The 17515-nt window shown below is 36.7% G+C and overlaps 1 protein-coding gene across 3 annotated transcripts in view; it reads right to left on the bottom strand.

Moving 5' to 3' along the window:
* The window catches only part of GABRA4 (gamma-aminobutyric acid type A receptor subunit alpha4), a 61687-nt gene that overhangs the window by 33980 nt on the left and 10192 nt on the right, over window positions 1-17515 (bottom strand). For 2 of the 3 annotated variants that reach the window (XM_021701650.1, XM_021701649.1), the window contains exons 3-8: window positions 12875-12942; window positions 11655-11875; window positions 11406-11488; window positions 8744-8887; window positions 7746-7898; window positions 1230-1489 (exon numbers count right to left, since the gene is read on the bottom strand). In XM_021701650.1, the coding sequence (XP_021557325.1) occupies window positions 1230-1489; window positions 7746-7898; window positions 8744-8887; window positions 11406-11488; window positions 11655-11875; window positions 12875-12942 (929 nt within the window). The remainder of the gene's footprint in view (window positions 1-1229; window positions 1490-7745; window positions 7899-8743; window positions 8888-11405; window positions 11489-11654; window positions 11876-12874; window positions 12943-17515) is intronic. The other variant, XM_021701651.1, reaches the window with a different exon arrangement.

Below are 17515 nucleotides of genomic sequence, written 5' to 3'. Positions count from 1 at the left end.
CCAGCCCTCTCACAACCCCCAGCACATCGGTCCTTCCTCTTAGGGGCTTCAGCTCTACCACCACCAGCCCTACCACTGTCACCATCTAACACACCACGTGTTTTATTAGTTATGTTCTTTAAATCATCTGTCTCCCCTTCCTCATCCTACACACTTAAATGTAAGCCCCACAGAGCAGGATATTTGCTGCAGGGCAGGGCCGGGGATGGGGGTATGTACATTGTGGATTCCCAGACCATAAACAGAGTCTCTTGCATGGTTGACATTGGATGTGTATTTGTTGAATGAGTTTTAAAAAAAAAAATAAAGGAATGAGTGAATGGTTTGACAAGTAAGGGCATGAGTTATTATCTACAGACAATAAAGTTGATCATTTATATATACTTTGATTTGGGCAAAAGAGTGTTAGACCACAACTTGTGGCAACTACAAGGCTATGGATTAGGGACCACAGACACTTGTCTGCTGATTCAAGAGGAAGCTGAGTAGAGTGAGATTAAGAAAGAAAGAGATAGTGGAGGAGGAGGGGGAGATGGAGGCGGGAGAGGAGGAGGAGTAGCTGCCCGTTTGCTTACCTGTTTTCACATGAAGATCTTGCTATTTTTGTACAACTGGAGTCCATGAGGAAAACGTTACTTTAGAACTTTTTTTCTTTAATCACAGAATCACTGATGTGCCCAACGTAAATTACAGTAGTCTTAGATTTTTACATCCCTTTAGGTCTGTCCCTTTAGGACAATAATGCTTCATCTTTGGTGTACGTCAGCTACAACTATGGGTCTTCTTGTTTATTGGTTTTATTTCCTTGTTTAATACAAGGGCCCCACCAGGCCCCATGGGATAGTTCTAATGTGGGATCATGTCAAGAATCACTGCTTTACTTTGTTCAATGAACTCCACTAAAATGACTGATCAACCCACTCAAACTTATCCACAGGTTCCTCTTAATAGTAGACATCAGATTTTTCCCCAGTCAAAAACTCTTAATTCTGACAGGATGTTTCAAACAACTAGCTCCACATAAATCTAGCTCATCTGGACCCATTTGATTTTTAGGCCATTAATCATAGTTTTAAAGTTTACATTTACAAGTGTCCTTTTCTATTTTTCTGGATTTTAAATGACTTACAAATTATTATTGGGATTTTCAAATTCTCAGTGTTTCCCCTGGCAATGCAAATCTGACCAAAAAGCTGAAATCTTCAACTGAAGGAGATTAAGTCAATTACCTGCAGAGGTGCTTCGGAAGGCTTTTCTCTCTGCACAGGAGCCACTGGTATTTCCTGGAGGGCTTTTGAGGACTTCCTTTTGGCTTTTTCCATTTGAATATTGGTAAAATAATTGACAGCAGCAAACTCAATAAGGGCAGAAAATACGAAAGCAAAGCAGACGGCTATGAACCAATCCATGGCAGTAGCGTAGGACACCTTGGGCAAAGAATGCCGCGCGCTGATGCTCAGTGTGGTCATGGTGAGGACTGTGGTTATTCCTTCAGAAGCAAAAGAGCAAAGAGACAAAATACTTTACCATTACTTCTACGCAAACAAACCAACAAACCTCGGGACTTGGAGGGGGAGGGGTAACAAAGTTTACAATATCTCAAACCATCTTTGATGGAAGATTCAAACCCTAGGGGTTCAGTGAAATTATCACAGGTTTTCAAGTAAGAGACAGATATCATTAAAATCCTTCTAATCGTTGGCTCAGTGTGACTTGGACCAAGTGAGGAAAACTCATTGGGCTTCATTTGATACTTACCTATTGGGTTTGCTATAAAGATTACAAGTATATGCAGCACCTATCATATATTGGACTGGTGTTAGTATCTGAGCCAACATACCTGAGAAAGTCAACACATACACCTAACAGGAAGTGTGACTCATGAAGCACTGATTCTCAACCAGGAGTGAGAGGTTGATAGCACTGTCATTTGGATCATCAGAATTTCTGGGATAGGCATGGCCCATTGCTATGGAGAATCGTGACCAGAAAAATCATGAGTCATAGATACTTATAACTGAATATTACCTATCGAATTAAGATAATAATAAAATAATAATCTAGTTGTGAAAGAGCTTCATTTATAAAAAGCAATAGAGGTATATTTCTGGAAAAATAGATTTCTAGAATAATTTGGTTTTAAAAATACTGGACATCTACCGTGCATCAGTTTGTGGTAGGCAGGAAAATCTTTGCAACAAGAATAGAGGTACTTCTCTTTCATCAATAGGTTTCTGAAGAATATCATCTCTGGGGAAGCCTTCTCTTCCACCTGAAAAAAAGGTTAGCCCCCATTCTCAGTGGAAAAATTCCACTTGTCACTGGAGCTATAGAGAACTGTTATTTAAGGATGCTAATAGTTGTCTCTTTGTGTATCTTTGTCTATCTGCATATATAATCTATGTTATCTAGTTAAGCTTTGGAGATTTCTGTGAGAATTTACTATATCCATTTAAACTCATTCTGGGGGCACCTGGGTAGCTCAGTTGGTTAAGTCTCTGCCCTCAGCTCAGGTCTTGACCCCGGGGTCCTGGGATGGAGCTCTGCATTGGGCTCCCTGCTCAGTGGGGAGTCTGCCTCTCCCTCTCCCTCTGCCATTCCCCCTGCTTGTGCGCGCTCTCTTTCTCTGTCAAATAAATAAAATAAAATCTTTAAAAAAATAAATAAAAATAAACTCATTGTATATAATGTCCAGAATTGTTCCTGAATTGAAGATGGTGAGGATGATGATGATGATGATGAAAAAGGCACCTAAACTATATACTCCAATCCATGTCAATCCTTCACCAAAAGCCAAATAATAACATGTCAAACTGAAGAGATAGCGAGCCCCATGCAAGAGTAATAGAATAATAATATTTGAAATTAGGGAGAAATTATATTGTCTCCTGAACTCAGCATTTAATTATATTCTGCCTTGTTCCCTAATTGTTCCATGCATGTAGGCCTGTCTCCACAACCTAATTTAGTGTAGCTTCCTTGAGGGCAGAAATGTCTAACACTGCTTCAGGATTTACCATAGTTCATATAATGCTGGATACATGATAAATGCATAGTAAATAAAAACTCATTTTTTCACCTCCTCACCAATCCATTTCTTCTCCAGTCCCTTCTGAATTGTCAATGTTTAGAAAATAAAAAATTAGAGCAACTGTGTGGTGTATAAGCTATAGATCTTTTAAAAATATTCCATAAACTCTACAGAGAAAGAAACTTGAGGATTTGGTTGTATTCCCTTTTTAAAGAAAAAAAGTGTGATGTTTTAGAATTTATTCACCTAAAACAGATTTTTAAATGTTTGCTGGGTCAAATATGGAGATACTGAAATAGCTCCGAAAATGGAGTACTGTGAATTTATTGGACTTCATTTCAGAAAGAAATCCTAAAACTTTTAGGTCTCCATTTGATCTCAGAAAAATGGCAGCATTCCCATACTGCCTGTGAGATGTAAATTAACTGAAAATTCTAGCTACAAAGTTTGAAGATAAATCAAAGTTTTTCTTCTTATTCATAAAAATTAAGGTTTAATGGCCTATTAAGAATTCAAAACTGTTCTACAACTTCCTTGTGTATGTTTCCTCTACTATCACAGAAATTATGCTGAAAGCACTTGGAAATAAAATATGAACACTGCAGCCTAAATAAGAATACTACTCAGAACTCAGAATAATGTGATAACCAAAAAGGAAAACTCAAACTCAAATATAAGCGATTTAGGATTTCTCAGGTTGCTTTGAACATTTTTTTTTTGATACCAGAACAATTTCTCCTGCAGACCTGAAGTAGTGGTCTTCATCTCCTGCTGTCATGTGAAGAAATTCCCTTATCAGTGCTAAGCAAGCAGGATATTAATGCAATTATTGAGCCTTGAATCCCAAAATTACTTCCTGATCACTAAGGAGGGTAGATCACCAAGTTCATGAAGATGTTAAATGATGCTACGGACATAAATGCAAAAAATATGTGGCCACTTTCCACTTCTCTTTCACTGGTTTGAGTCAATTTGATTTGAAAGTTTGTAAAAGAGCCTTCAAATATTATGGTTCATATCTTATGACTGTTGGCAAAGTTAGGCAAGTGACCTGTATAAACAATTGGCTAAGTGTTGCCGTCCTTTTAGACAAAAAATTTTCTCCACCTTGTGGTCAAACTTAAAGAAAGCGCTAGCATGACAGGAATGTGCTTCTTACAGCTGTTTTTAGACAGAGCATTTGGTTAAATAAACACCAAAAGAGTAGCAAACAGAAGCCAACCCTTCAGATAAGGAGACATGCTTCCTCTGCATCTAGGAAGACAGTGCATCTGCTCTAAATGGCTTAATTGGCATCTACCCTGAAAACATTTCAACAACCATAGAATTTTTTTGACATGTTCAAGTATTGATGCCAGTACCTGCTTTTATAATGCTGAATATGTACCATATTGGCTGGCCCAGGAGCTGGGAGAGGACGTGTAAGAGTAGGCTAAGACTGTGCTCAAGAGTAAATTTTTGGCTGGCCACTCCAAGAAAATGAACTAGTAATGATTTAGATATGCCAGCTGGCATTTACTCTGGTTTAACATTTTACTATACTGGAATAATTACAAGACTTAAAGGCATACAACTTTGCAGATAGAAGGCCTTTGGAGAGAATTTATCACACTCTGCTTTTCATATTTACACTAATTAATTTGGGGGGGGAGAAGAGGAGAGTCTATTTTTCCATGATCTCTAGTGACATCCCTGATCCAACATATACTTGCCCAGAGTGAAGAGGGAAATGAAAATTAGGGAAAAGAAATACTAGTCCAAAATTAATTTTTTACTTAAAGCTCATATGCAATAGATTGCTAATGTTCCCCAAATACTTAAAACTTAACTTCCTTAGGAAAATGCCATCTCAGTGCCTCAATGAACAGTTTAATAATTACCATTCTGATACATCTTAGGTCTTTGAAGACTTAATTGCTGTGCATAATTTCCCTGGTCAATCAAAACCAACATCTTGGCACACGAGCACAAGATAGGCAAATGTCACAGTTCAAATGGAAAAAGCTACCCACGAATTATCTTCAGCACACATCCATCAATCTCACTCAGAAGCTCTGGAATACTCCACAAATGCCCACATCCTCATACTTCCTGTGAAGACAGAACGGCAGAGTAGAAATGGCAGGGTTCTCGAAGTTAGACAGAAATTGTCCTGGGTCCATCATTTGTAAGTATGTGACTTTATACAAGTTTCTTGATTTCTTTGAGTTATTTTCCTTATCTGTGAAAAACTAATAACACCTACGTTGCTGAGTTATTGTGAAGATTACATAAGATGGTAAATCTTATCATCATTATTATTAGTACTACCAGTATCCTTGCTACATGCCACTTAATTTCCTTACAGTGTCTTATCTGTTGGAGATGTTGGTGGGTACTAATGTAATCAATGTTATCCTTCTCCACACCACTGGAAATTTCTATTGTTTGGGGGACAAGTGAGATAGTACAGTGGCTACCGGTTTGTATTCAACCAAAAAAGCTTTTGAAGCTTATCAAACAATCACAATAACTATAAAATACAGGGGACATTCATATTATAGTATCAAGTAGTGATTCTTAAATGAGGTAGATGGTAGCACGGACTATTATAATAATAAATACTTAAATAAAATGTATTGTGTGATAGGCTTTGTTCCAAGTGCTTTATCCAAATTAATTCAATTTAATCCTCATAGAAACCCTATGAAGTAGGTACAACAATTCATCCTGTTGCAACACACGAGGAAATGAGCAGAAGTAACTCATTGGCGGTTTACAGCAAATTGGTGGTAGACCTTGTGGTTAGAACCGAGGCTGCCTGGCTGCAGAATCTGTATTAAGACACTATTGCCTCTTCATCAGATGCACAAAGGATGGGTCAATATTTTCTGCTCTAGATAGTCTTTAAGGTCATGGAGAAAAGATGATAATATGTGTATCAGCGGTTTTATTTTTATTTTCTGATAATAATTCCTGAAATATTGGTATGATTTGTGCCAGGGAAAGTGAAGGGAGTTTGGTCTGTGCTCAGCCTCCGCAGGGACTTCCTGCCCCGTCAGGCTGACTCTGAACGTGATATGTAAAGACCCAAGTCTAGTATACACACTAGATGAGGTAAGGAGCATAAAGGACCTAGCAGAGTGCCAGGTATTATGCAATAACAGTAAGTGTTTTCCTTGAAAAGCAATTAAAAATCAAGGAAGCCAAGTTGCAACAAAATAAATCTCCTCCATGTGAGAGAAGTACGAGAGAGAGTAACGAATACGTACTAAGTGCACCATGTGCCCTGGGATAAGTACTGAACATCAGTCTAGCTCCTCACCAGTCCATGAAGGAGAGATGCATTAAGATGGAGATGTATACGGATGGAGAAAATAAGTGCCAGATTCCGGTTTCAAACCCCAATCTATTATAGTCCCAAGCTTAGATTTGTTATTTGCTCTTTCATTTTTACACCCATTTTTATAGGTAAAATTTATTCAACACTTGCAATGTGCAGTTATTCTTTAATTGAACCCTCACAACTCTATGAAGTAAGTAGTGCCATGAGACCCGCTCGCTGCCCTCCTGGGGTCATACCCTGCCCCCAGCATTGACCCTTCTGTAATAGTTTCCCCAGTAGGGTTCTTGAGTAAACCTAAGATTAAGGGGGGTGGTGCAGATGTCTGTGGAAAATTTCCTCACGTTCAGAGGCATTGAGGACACTAAAACACCTGATCAGTTCTCTATAAGGATGGGAAAGCGGGATGAGAAGTTCCCACTTCCCCCAGTTTCTTCTCACCAGCATCCCTCCTGCTGTTGTGTGAAAATGGATATTATATCATGGCTTTGATCCTACCAACTAGAAAAAGCAAAGGAAGAGTAACATCTCTTGTGAGGATTGTACCTCCAGTCCAGACCAACTGTGAACATTTTCCCTCTTATCCTACTACTGAATGCTTTTGCTACTCACAATCAATAGAAAAAGAATAGAGAAATATGTTAAATTGAATAAATATCATTATAACAAATTGTATTATTCAAAAGCATGGCTGATATACAGAAGACTTGTTCACAGCTATAAAAATTTAAAACTGATGTGCTCTGGACCTCATATAGTTAAGAATATGATATATAGGAAGCCACTATAAAAACAAAAAGAAGAAAATATGCCTGTGTTCAGAAAAGAAAAGATGGAGATAAAATATAACAATGAGCTAATCAACTAAGCATATAATGCCATCCAACTCGATGCATTTAAACCACTGGCATTTTGTTCCTCTTCATTAAAAGGCAAATTATTCTAAGGCTTTCATATTCATTCAGCCATGACTCTTATTTGTTTTATTTTAAGTTCCCAGTGCATTGCATTTTAACACCTAGATATGATTTTAATTCAACTACACAGCATTAAGGTAGGAGCCCAAGAATATCACGAAAAGTGAAATCATACCCAGATTCCCACTTGGTCTGATCTGCCTGGTCTCAATAAGGGAAATTCGATGAGGCCCCAAAGGAAGGGATAGCCTACCTATATCCCCTCAAACCTTATTTGTATTGGCTGGGTAAAAATGAAAGTTTATGAAAAAAAAAGAAAAAAGAAAGAAAGCTATGTGATTCTTTTCTCCATACAGCTTGACATATTACTGTTTAATATTTTCTTAGGAAAAAAATGACGTCTAAGAACTATTCCTGTGCATCGTGATCAAAATATAACGCAAACAAAAATACCCACGAAATGAATTGCACTTACCAAATACAGTCCTAGCTGGAACTGATTCCTTGTTTATCCAGAACGAAACTTGAGAAAGAATCACTGTCATAATACATGGAATGTATGTCTGAATCATAAAGTAACCCATCTTCCGCCTGAGGTGGAAATAAACTGTCATAACAATATATTCACCTACAAATAAAACACGAGGAAAATGTATTATTGGTTACGCAGGCAATTAGTCAATGACTTCATAATCATATTTCAGACTAACAAACAGTATTTCAGACAAAGAATGATCTGTTGTGCATTGCAAGCAAGCTGAGAAACACATAGCTCCTAAGGAGGAAATGATACTGAACATCATTACACAGAAAAACACTTTTGTTCTATATAGTGGTTAAGCAATTTAACAAATTAAGCTACAACTTTTTAAAAATTCTTGCAGTGTTTTCTATTTTAAAGATCTGGTACTGCGAAAGCGATTAGCCTTCAATTTCAGCATTTTTTAAAAGCAGAATTTAGACCTCACTTTTATGGAAAATCACTAGAAAAAATGGAGATACACACACTTGAAAATCTAAAGCTTAATTTTGGAAAGAATTGAAATACTCAGATATACGTTACATATACATATATGCTTTGAGAGAGGCTGTCTTACTGCCTTAGTTTTAGGAAAGAGCTGTATTTCTAAATGTTATACATATGAAGAAAAATACAAAGAGAAATGTATAACATAGAGCCATTTATAACATCCCTGAGTTCAAGCATCTTTTATGGGCATTTAGACAAAAATCTAAAAAGCTAATAAGGGAAACAAACTATAAGATTTCTGGGAGCTATTGATAAATATTTTTAATGTGACATCTGAAAGCGACGTATTAAGAAAGTTACTTAGGAAAGCTGTGGCCTTATTCTCAGACTGTGAAGTCCAAGATTCAGAAGACTCAAATTCCAAAACGTGGTTTTCAATCCCACTTGCAGGCTAGAAAATTAATGCCAAGTAGCATATTGACTTTAATCGTTAAGCATCTCACCCGTAATGGACTTGATAGTTTCACTTGATACAGTTTGCCCCACCAAGTCATATTGGACTAAGCTGGAAGACTCCTTTGGAACTTCCACTGATTTCTCAGGACCTTTTGTCCAGGTATAAATCATCTCACTCTTCGGATATGCATCTGAATGAGAGCCCAGAATGTGATTAGACTTAATGGTCCTTTTTCATCAGGACTGACGGTCAACACTTAAGAATATTACACATGTTCAAGAAAGATGGAATAAAAGGAAACAATAATCATTATGATTTATTCAAACATGCTTAATATTTAGAAAACTGTAGAGATTAAATGAAAAGCCTTGCAACTCAGCATATTTCTTGTTTTTATGTCAAAGGATTGGAGAAGGAGAGACTAAAACTAAGGCAACTTAAATGTTATATATGTATCAGTGCACTTGGATGTGCTTCCATGCTGATAGGATAAGCAGTTGAAAAACAGAAATCATGCTCCTCCACCAAAGAAAATATTTCCTCCCACTCTAACTCAATTCTAATGCTTGACCAATACTGACTTCTTCCATCCCAAGGCTGTTCTGCCAATTAGAAATGTACCAGATGCTGTCTATAATAATACAACAATAAAACCCAAACCCAAACCAAATCCTACTGTTGGGAGAGCTCTTCGGGGGTCACCTATTCCAGGCTGCCTCTGGGCAACACCCATATTGTTTGGGAACCATTCTGCAGGGACAACTGGTTCTGCTGTTCGTAAAGCTCTCCAGGGAGTATAATTACACAACCAGTTCCGCTACCTTTCAACTCTTACAATCAGGACATTTTCCCTTCCGTCTTCAACAAATCCCTCCCAGCGGCAATTTAAGCCCATTTTCTATTACTCCGTGTTGAATTCGAATGGAAACCAGCTGCTTGCCTTACCAGTCTACCCACAACAGATAGCTTGGCTCACACACAAGGAAGCCCAAAAGAACCATGATGAATTGGTTCCCTCCACAAACCTTCCTAAAATGGCTAGAGCACAGTAGGTCCTCAGTGAAATTGCTTAATTCTACAAAGGAGCTGATACCTAGGGAAATCATTTTACAAATGATTTCACAAAACGAACTCTGAGGCTTGTTTTGCCATTTAGCAGTAGACATTTAAAAGACCCCGAATACTATGTTCCTGCCCTTGATATTCTAAATCAGGTATCCTTCTCTTGGCTATTCTACCTTGATAGAATAACCTTGCTCTTAATGATTCAATATTTCAGGCAGGAAATGGGGGCGTGGGCAAAATGGGTGAAGGCAATCAAAAGGTGTCTCTCTTCTTAATTCCTAACCCAAAAATTCAACTTCCAAAGAGTGATTTCTTTATTTAGCACAAACCCTGATTGAGTATCAACTATGTTCAAGTCACTAGGAAGAGTGCTGTGTATGGGAACCAGAGGGGGCTGCATGGGAAAGAATTTCCCATAGATAAGAACTATCTTGGGGGAAATTTTAAATTATTACAGTACCAATGGGTTTTAATTCTGCCCCCAGTGAGATGGCCCTTTCTGTCTGTGTATTTTTTTTTTAAATCTTCTCTCATTAAGTCACTGGTTAGGGAGCAAATGACTCTCTCTAGAATTAACTTAGCTCACTGAATACTGTGATTACTAGGGGTTGTAAAAGAAGGGTGATGTCCAATTCTCATTAAGTTAAGCAGTGAGCAATGGTAATAGCAGGCAAAAGTTTCACAATCAGTATACTAAGGATCTGAAGCAATAATAAAAGCTAGCACCTATTTTTGCTAGATTCTGATTGAATCAAATATTTGCGGCAGGCCTTAGAAGAGGCAACCTCATTTTTCTGCCATCTCAGAGAAGGAAGCTTAGGGGAAAAGAATTCCATATTCTTTTCTACCCATTCATTTCACCTTCTCGCCTTTACTTCCTCAAAATATGCCCAATTCATCTACCTCACAACTTCTCCTCTAGTACCATCCTTGTCTAAGCCACTGCCATCTTTGATGGTACTAAAGCAATAGCCTCCAACTCTTCTCTGCATCTACCCTAACCTCCCTACAATCCATTCTCCATAGAAAAGCTGAAATGAAGTTGTAAAATGTCAAAGAATGCCAAATCCCCTAGTAAAACCTTCCAAGGGCTTTCTATAGCATTTACAATAGAATCCAAACTCCTTAACGTGGTCTATAAGGTGATATATTATCTGGCTCTGTCTGTGTATCAGACCATACCTCCTCCTATGCTTTCATCATGCTTCAGCCACTTTGATACTAACAGCGTCGCTGATATTATCCAGCCCTTGTCATTTCAAGAAACCCTGAAACTTCTCTCACCTTTTTTCAAATCTGCCTTAAAGAAGACTGCTTGTAACAGACACTGTTCAATTACTCCCCTCTCCGTTAAAAATCCTTTGTACTTTCTTTGTTACACCACCAACATATGGAGTCCAGGGGTCCCTGAATTTCACCACTGACCACCAACCTATTATTAATGAGTCAGTCTACCTAGGCTATCTGTACAAACAGATTTTTGGTTTTTGGAAATGGGTTAAAATAGTCTCCTCAAAGTCAAATCTTAGAGAGTTGTTGTCATGAACAATGATTTAAATGGATTATGGGAATCGTGCCCATATATAAGTATCAGCTTGCATTAGGTAATAATAAATTCTAACAATATTTGTACTGTAACTTACAACTTCCAAATTTCAAAGGGCATGCATGACCATCCATGGGGAAATCCACCAATCTCATGGGACACTCTGCACTTATGGTGAGTCTAAAGTGGAAAAATACAATTAACATTAGCTCTCACTTTAAAAATGATTTTATGACACCTAAAATGAGAAGGATGGAAAGCAGGAAGGAAGGACAGAAAGAGGGAAAAAGGGAAGGAGGGAAAAAAAGCATAAAAAGGGAAGAAGGAAAAAGAAAAAAATGACTACCTCATTGTGTATAAAATAGTGCCATTTCTCATAATTCTAAAAAGTTTATTTGGAGCTGTCATATTATGTGAAACAGATTTCTTTCCATTCCTGAAGAAAGTATCAGGGGTCCATACTTTTGTTACCATCATATTGTTCAATCTCAAAATTTCAATGGGGCCATCATATTTTAGTCTTTTGTCAATCCATGTCTGTCTGAAGAACACATCCATTGTGTATTCCTAGGGAAGTTAGTTTGTGACATATTCAAATCACAGATGACTACACATAAATATGCATTAAATTCTAGCCTCCTTCCCACTCATTAAAAAAAAAAAAACTACCCAAATAAAAACAAAATTAATAGGAGCAGAAATTTTCTTAAATCAATAGAACTAAAAGATTTTCAGCAATTAAAGCATGTTATGTCCATCTTGATACCTTAATCTTCTACTTTATTAGATAAGTAAATTACCATACACATGAATCATTTGAGAGTAATTACTATAATTTAATAAAACTGCCAGCATCAGGTAATTACAGCTGTACTTTAGACCAGGTAGCAAAATTAGTAAGTGTAACAAATATCATGGCATAATTGATCATAAAATTGTAGGCATCTCTAAGACAAAGTAAAATATGTAAAAAGTAATTTTATATTCACAGAATTTATTAAAGTTAGCCTAAGAGCCTCGGGTCAAGGAAAAAAGTAAAGTTGGCCCTTTGACTTTTAAACTACATATATTTAATATTAGAAGGCACAACTGAATGGATGAATTCATCCTGATCAGATGTTCTAACCTCTTTAAGCATGAGAGAGAGGTAGGGCAAGAAGGGGTTGGGGTGGGGGCAGGGAGTGAGCAATTGGGCCAACATGGAATACTAAATGCAATTAGGACTACGGTATAGTTTCATACAAAAACTAATTACACTCTTCAATTTTCTCCTCTTCAATAATTTTCTAAGGGAAAAAATTACTACATAAAACGTTGTGCCATGGAGACTAGTAATAGGAAAGTTCTTTTCTTTGTTGATAATAATTCCAAACCAAAAAATATTCAAATGTTAGAGATGAAATGTAAATTCAATGTCTTACTCCTTATAAACTTTTGAGATTAACTAGGCGGTTCTTTGACTTTCTAGCTGTGTGTGATTAACAACAAAATAAATATTAATTGCCCTCTCTTCTGCATGTTTACTTCCAAACCTCAAGAGGTACACTGAATTTCCCAAATACCTACCATTTCAACATCAGAGACAGGTCCAAAGCTGGTGACATATATGTCAGTTTTTACTTCTGTAACAGGACCTAGTAGGTATGAAGTAAATGAGTGAAAAAAATTACCAATTTTATAGGCAAGGAGGATAATTAAAGAGTAAACACAGATAATGATATATCATGTTTTTATGGCATCTTAGATTTTCGGTGAGATAATGCATCTCTCCAAAAATAAAAGAAAACGTAGACAAAAGAACAACAGAACCAGAAAGCTGTGTTTATTTACAGGCAAAACAAAACAAAAAACAAAACAAAACAAAAACGCACCCCAATTACTTAGGGAAACCTTGTTTCTTCAAAAATACATCACCTCCGGGCACTGTTATGACAGGCAGTGCAGGGAACAAAAAGCTTTTAGCCTTTGTAATTTTTTATAGTCCGTCATCTGATTGGCCGTTAGTAAAGAAGTGAGCTGTTAAAAAGAGGAAACGTAGCCACAGAGTGAGGAGATAAACCATAATAGTTGTAAGGGATGCATCTTTGGAGAGCTGAGAATTCTGGGAAATAATTTAAGCACAAAAAATGATTCATGTCACCTTTAACAATAGGCAGACCATCCACTGGTGACTGAAATCAAAGATAAACTCTCCTACAAGTCAGACCTATTCACTTCTTGCCACCTACTAGCCATTTGATCTTGGGCAGGCTATTGAACCTCTCAAAAGCAGCAACCACAGATATAGGCAAGACTGTTGATAGGGATCAAATGAAATTGCTCATATGAAACCCTGAACACAGTGACTCTCTTATAAGAGTACTTATTAAGTAGTAGTTTCTCTTTGCTTCTGATAATGGCTGCTACTGACATTCTTTCCCAGGCCTAAATAAGAATGGTTCAGAAACAAACACATAGGTTTGCTTGGCAGAAGAAAAAGGTGGATGCATCATGACAATGGGGCTGACACAGATTTTAGACAAAGGAAAAGTGCCACAATCTGGGCTTAGCATGGTGCTTAAAATAAGGAATTGTGGAATTTATATTTGGCTCTAACACTTTTTAAATATATGATCTTAGTCAAGTCATGAATCCTGATAGGTAAATGTTTTAATGAGTATTAACTGAAATGACTTGTCCCAGTCTCTAGAATATAATGCACTCAATAATGATAGTAGTTATTATTATATATACCATTTTTTATTACTAATAAAAATAAAAAATTATTGCCCTCTTGAACGTCATTTCCTTAAATGATGGTTTATACCACTGTTTGGCTAAAAGTTAGATACTCCATACTGGAAAGAATAACATCTGTTATCAAGATGGACTATTTCCTTTGGATACTGGTTGGGCATTTGGATTTATGCCAAGAAAAAAAAAAAGACAAAGAGCAGTTGGTATAGCTTAATGCCCTAGGTCTAAAGTTATCCTCATAAAAATGAATCAGAATATTTCTCCCTCTATAGGACAAAGACTGAGCCACAGGAAGAAAAATAGTTTGAAGGAGAATGAGAAAATTCTTTCGTAAATAAGTATCCTAAGAAAAATATATCTTTGTAAGTATAGTGAAAGAAAAAGTATAGATGAAATTGATCTATCATGAGCTTTCATTTAAAAAAAAAATAACACCTCTGAAAAACAGAGAAAATAAGTGTGAGAAGTTAGTTGACTTTTTATTTGAATGATCAATTGTAAACAACAACAAAAATATGGTAGTAATAAGCTCATCAAACCAGAATGTTTCAGGAATAGATAGTTACTGCAAGTCAGAGCAAGGAAAGATAAGTTACTTAGAACAATTACGGTTGTGTATGTCCTGACAGCTGAACCATTTGTTTGACAAGATTCTTGAGAATTCAAAAGTTACTTTAAAGATCAATTTAGGGCAGTGGTTTTCAAACTTTAACTGGATCAGAATCCCCCAAAGGTTTGTGAAAGTACAGAATGCTGGGCCTCACCCTAGCCCTGCTGATTTAGTAGGTCTAAGGTGGAGCCTGGCAATTTGCATTTCTAACAAGTTCTTAGGTGATACATTTCACTTTATTCTAGTTTACAGACAGTGTTCATCTGATCTCTAGAATAGTATTTACCAAACTATGTCCCGTAAAATATTAATACCGTAAGTGTTCTATGGGAGTAAGGGAAGTATAGGAGAGGAATTAGGTCAATGCTATTTTTACTTACAAATTTATTTTAAGGGGCTTAAGGGGTGTGGGGTTATGCTAATTCTTGTAGTTACAATGATTTTTATGATAATAATGGGTATTTTCAAATTCTTACATAATACTTCCTTAAAGATTTTTGAAAAAATATTTGTGTCCAGAATTACCATCTTAGTATTGGTTAGTTTGTTTGTGACATTATTCAGTATTTGCTTTATATAATCATATAGGTCTTTGAGATTAAGTGAGATTCTAAAAATATATGATTGGTAGGGGGATTTCATTTGGACATTCACTCAATAAGCATTAACTCAGTGAGAACCTGCTGAGGGTCAGTTTCCATACTACGTCCTGGTGCCACAGTGGTTAATAAGACTTAAGAGTTCCCCGTCTCACCGGGTGTTATATGTAAGTAATACATCACTAAATTCTATTCTTGAAACCAATATTACACTATATGTTAACTAACTAGAATTTAAATAAAAATTTGAAAAGTAAAATAAAATTAAATACAATAAATAAATAAATAAATAAATAAATAAAAGAGTTCCCTGCCTCAGGGAGTTAACATGCTATTAGAAGAGTCTGAGTATAAATAATAAAGAAATAAGTTAAATGGAAGAATCTCTTCATTCATAAGAGGTACAAAACAGGCTGGTAATGGAGTAAGAGCCTGGGAAAGCCTAGATTTTTGAGCCACTCTTCAAAGCCGTGACTTTTAAACTCAGACCTGGAGGGTAAGTGTGAGCCATTGGAAGAACAGAGAGAATTGCCATTCCAAGCATAAAGTACTTCAGGGTAAAAGCTCAGAGGCAGGAGAGACCTTAGTGTGTTCAGGGACCAGAAAAGAGGCCAGTGAGGCTGGCGCAAACTAGGTAAGGAAGAGAATGATAAGAAATGAAAGCCACACAAACACAATGAAAACCAGAGTCAGTGGGCAGAGACCTACCCATGAGTCCATATTCTTAAGGGGCATCCTTTTAAGCAACATTCTTAGAATACACATTATAGTGACAGTTGTTAAAACTACATGGAAAAGAACTTGTAGAAATCCCGCTGACAGATGGGCAACACATAGAGAGGTTGTAATGGGCTGAATGACGTTCTTCCTATATTCATATGTTGAAGTCCTAACCCCCACTACCTCAGAATATGACTGTATTTGGAATTAGGGTCTTTAAAAGAAGGAAATTAAGTTAAAATGAGGTCATTAGGATGGGCTCGAATCCAATGTGACTGGTGCCCTTAAAAGAAGAGGAGATTAGGACACAGAAACACACAGTAGAAAGACCATGTGAAGATAGAGAAGATAGCCATCCACAAGCAAAGGAGAGAGGACTTAGAAGAAACCAAGCCTACTGACACCTTGATCTTGCTATTGTTTAAGCTACTCTGTCTGTGTTTTGTTATGGCCGCCAAACAAAACAATACAGAAATACAAAAGAAACAATTTTCCTCTGTTCTTTCCCAAAGTTTTCTCCCCCTGATATTCTGTACAGCTCTGCCTTAGGCTGTGAGGAAGTTTGATTTTTATCCCTTAATCATTGGAAGACCATCAAGAGTTTGAAGTAAGGAAATTATATGATCTGAATTATATATTTTATAAAATCACTCTGGCGGTTGTACGGACAGTAAATTATAGAGAAGCAAGTGTAGAGGAAGGGCTCTTATAAAAGGCCACCATACCAGCCAAATTGAGAAATGATGATGGCCTACTAGGAATGAAGCAGTGGGGATGGAATGTTAACAGATCAAGGGGCATTCCAGTGTGTCACGGCTCGCAGGGAACAGGTTTTTTTCCCAAAGAGCAAAGAGCAGAGATATAATAATTCTATTTATTGAAGGCCTACCATGTGCCAGGCGGGATACTAGCCTCTTTCCATACACTATTTCATTTAATTCTCACAACACCCTCCAAGGGTGATACTATCACGATAATCTTATGGATCTGGAAGCTGAGCTCACAGAGTTTAAGTACCATATGCCAGAGCCAGAATTATAATTCCCTCAAGTAAGTTCTAGCTTTACTATGCTAATGGTATCATTAAATAATAAATCAATAATTAATTGCTTATATAATTTTCTATCTACGATATAACATGCCATGTCTAAATTTCCTAAACTTTGTTTATGCATAGTTTCTGAGCTATGTTCTTGCAGCTCTTTCTATGCCTTTGTTCTTATCTTATTATAGCCTGTTTGAGTCTGTCATTCTTCCCTTAACAGCAAAGATGAAATCTTAATCCTCTTTGAAGTTCCCATGCTTTGCACATACTAGGGGGTGAATAACTATGTGTTTGTGTTCTTAATAGCATCTCACTAGTGATTTAAAAACTTCCCAAAAAGAAAAATTACTTGGATTCATTTGTTACACCAGTTAAGCTAAAAATATTTCCTGATTAAAGCAGCAAATGTGTCTTATTTATATTTGTATCCTTTCCCAGAACTAATCTCAAGCCTTAAATGTAATAGGTTTTCAATAAATCAGTTTTCTATGAATAAT

Source organism: Neomonachus schauinslandi, chromosome 2, assembly GCF_002201575.2.
Source record: "Neomonachus schauinslandi chromosome 2, ASM220157v2, whole genome shotgun sequence".
Taxonomy (NCBI): Eukaryota; Metazoa; Chordata; class Mammalia; order Carnivora; family Phocidae; genus Neomonachus; species Neomonachus schauinslandi.
Note: the sequence above shows the minus strand (reverse complement) of the source record. Positions and strands in the feature narration are given on the sequence as shown.